This window comes from Camelina sativa, chromosome 2 (genome assembly GCF_000633955.1).
Source record: "Camelina sativa cultivar DH55 chromosome 2, Cs, whole genome shotgun sequence".
Classification (NCBI taxonomy): domain Eukaryota; kingdom Viridiplantae; phylum Streptophyta; class Magnoliopsida; order Brassicales; family Brassicaceae; genus Camelina; species Camelina sativa.
Genome location: NC_025686.1, coordinates 17,147,264 through 17,148,687, shown reverse-complemented (window position 1 = coordinate 17,148,687; position 1,424 = coordinate 17,147,264). Strand labels below are relative to the sequence as shown.

Here is a 1,424-nt window from a genome sequence, read left to right as displayed (position 1 = left end):
ACATTTCTTGCTTTCTGCAATTTGTTTTTCCACGTGTCCCAACCATTACGTTTCTTTTATTTTCAGTGCTACAACAAAAACTAACCTGTTACCGAGTACGAGTAGGTAGCTATGTTTTAATTCTATGTGATGCACCACATTTTTTCATTAACTATCTATAAACCCTCTCTACTCATAAAACTAGTAGAGAGTTTTCTGAACTTCCCCATAATAACTATCTAAATATTTACTAAAATTTCTTTTTTTGTTATTATAAAAAATAGGCAAATAAAAATTCAAGTTAAGTTTTTGTTAGAACAAGACTCAGTAAACAAAATCATATTTTCCTATATTAGTCTCATTTCAATTTTGAGATTTGAGGAGACTGGGTCTTGACATGATGAGAACGAAGATTTCTGCAAAAACATGCCCATCTATTAATAGATTCCGATATTATAGAAGAAAAAAAAAAGAAAAAGAAGGTTAAATGTTTTATTATGGACACACAAAAAACATCAATGTCATCAATTTGAAAAAAGTGCATTCCAAATTATGCAGTTAACTTAAAAATATTGATCAGTGTGACTTGACTTACAAAAAGTCTCGAAGTCGAAAGTATCTCCATATGCACAAATACTTTTACCGAGTCTTGTTAACGATACTTATTCATGTTTTGTAAGCATTACATCAAAAAGTCAGGGTGGCCGAGTGGTCTAAGGCGCCAGACTCAAGTTCTGGTCCACCAAACTAAGTCAAGAGATTAATTAAACAGCAGGATCAGCTATTTTGCTTCCTAGGCAAGCGATATCCACCAAAAACACAAGCATGGTCACCCTCACAATTGTCAAGAGGCAATATCTCTGTTGGTCTCAACTCCTCCATTTGCAGCTTCTCCACTTCCTTCTGATACACTGTTTCTGCTGATAACTTTGAGTCTATACTATTCGCCTGAAACAAATTTTTAAAAAAGGTTATAAGTTAAACGAAAAACAATACACACTGAAAAAAAGAGAGAGTGATTTGATTTGAACCAACGGTTGCAAGTTTGTTTACATACGCTTATAGTAATCATAAAATGACCTCCAGGTTTGAGGAAATATGATGCATTGGTAGCTATGATCGTAGCTTGGTCTGGTTGATTAATATCACATAATATGATATCAACCATGCCAACAAGCATTCTGTATTTAGCAGGATGTCTAGCATCTTCAATGATTGGGATAACATTAGTTCTCTTCTCAGTCATGTTCACCAAATCGCTACCACATATATGAGAATGCTCAACAGCGTAAACACATCCCTCCTACCAATCAGAAAAGCAAACATAAGTAACATACAGAGAAGAAGAAAAAGGTGTTAAAGGTTTAGGGTTTCACTTACATGGCCAACAATGTCAGAGACATGAGATACAGTGTATCCGGAAGAAGCACCAAGGTAAAGAACTT

The 1,424-nt window shown here is 34.5% G+C and overlaps 1 protein-coding gene across 1 annotated transcript in view; it reads right to left on the bottom strand.

Moving 5' to 3' along the window:
* LOC104753322 (putative rRNA 2'-O-methyltransferase fibrillarin 3) overlaps window positions 757-1,424 on the bottom strand; it is a 6,312-nt gene continuing 5,644 nt past the window's right edge. The window contains exons 4-5 of the mRNA XM_010475593.1: window positions 1,037-1,282; window positions 757-927 (exon numbers count right to left, since the gene is read on the bottom strand). Of these exons, the coding sequence (XP_010473895.1) occupies window positions 757-927; window positions 1,037-1,282 (417 nt within the window). The remainder of the gene's footprint in view (window positions 928-1,036; window positions 1,283-1,424) is intronic.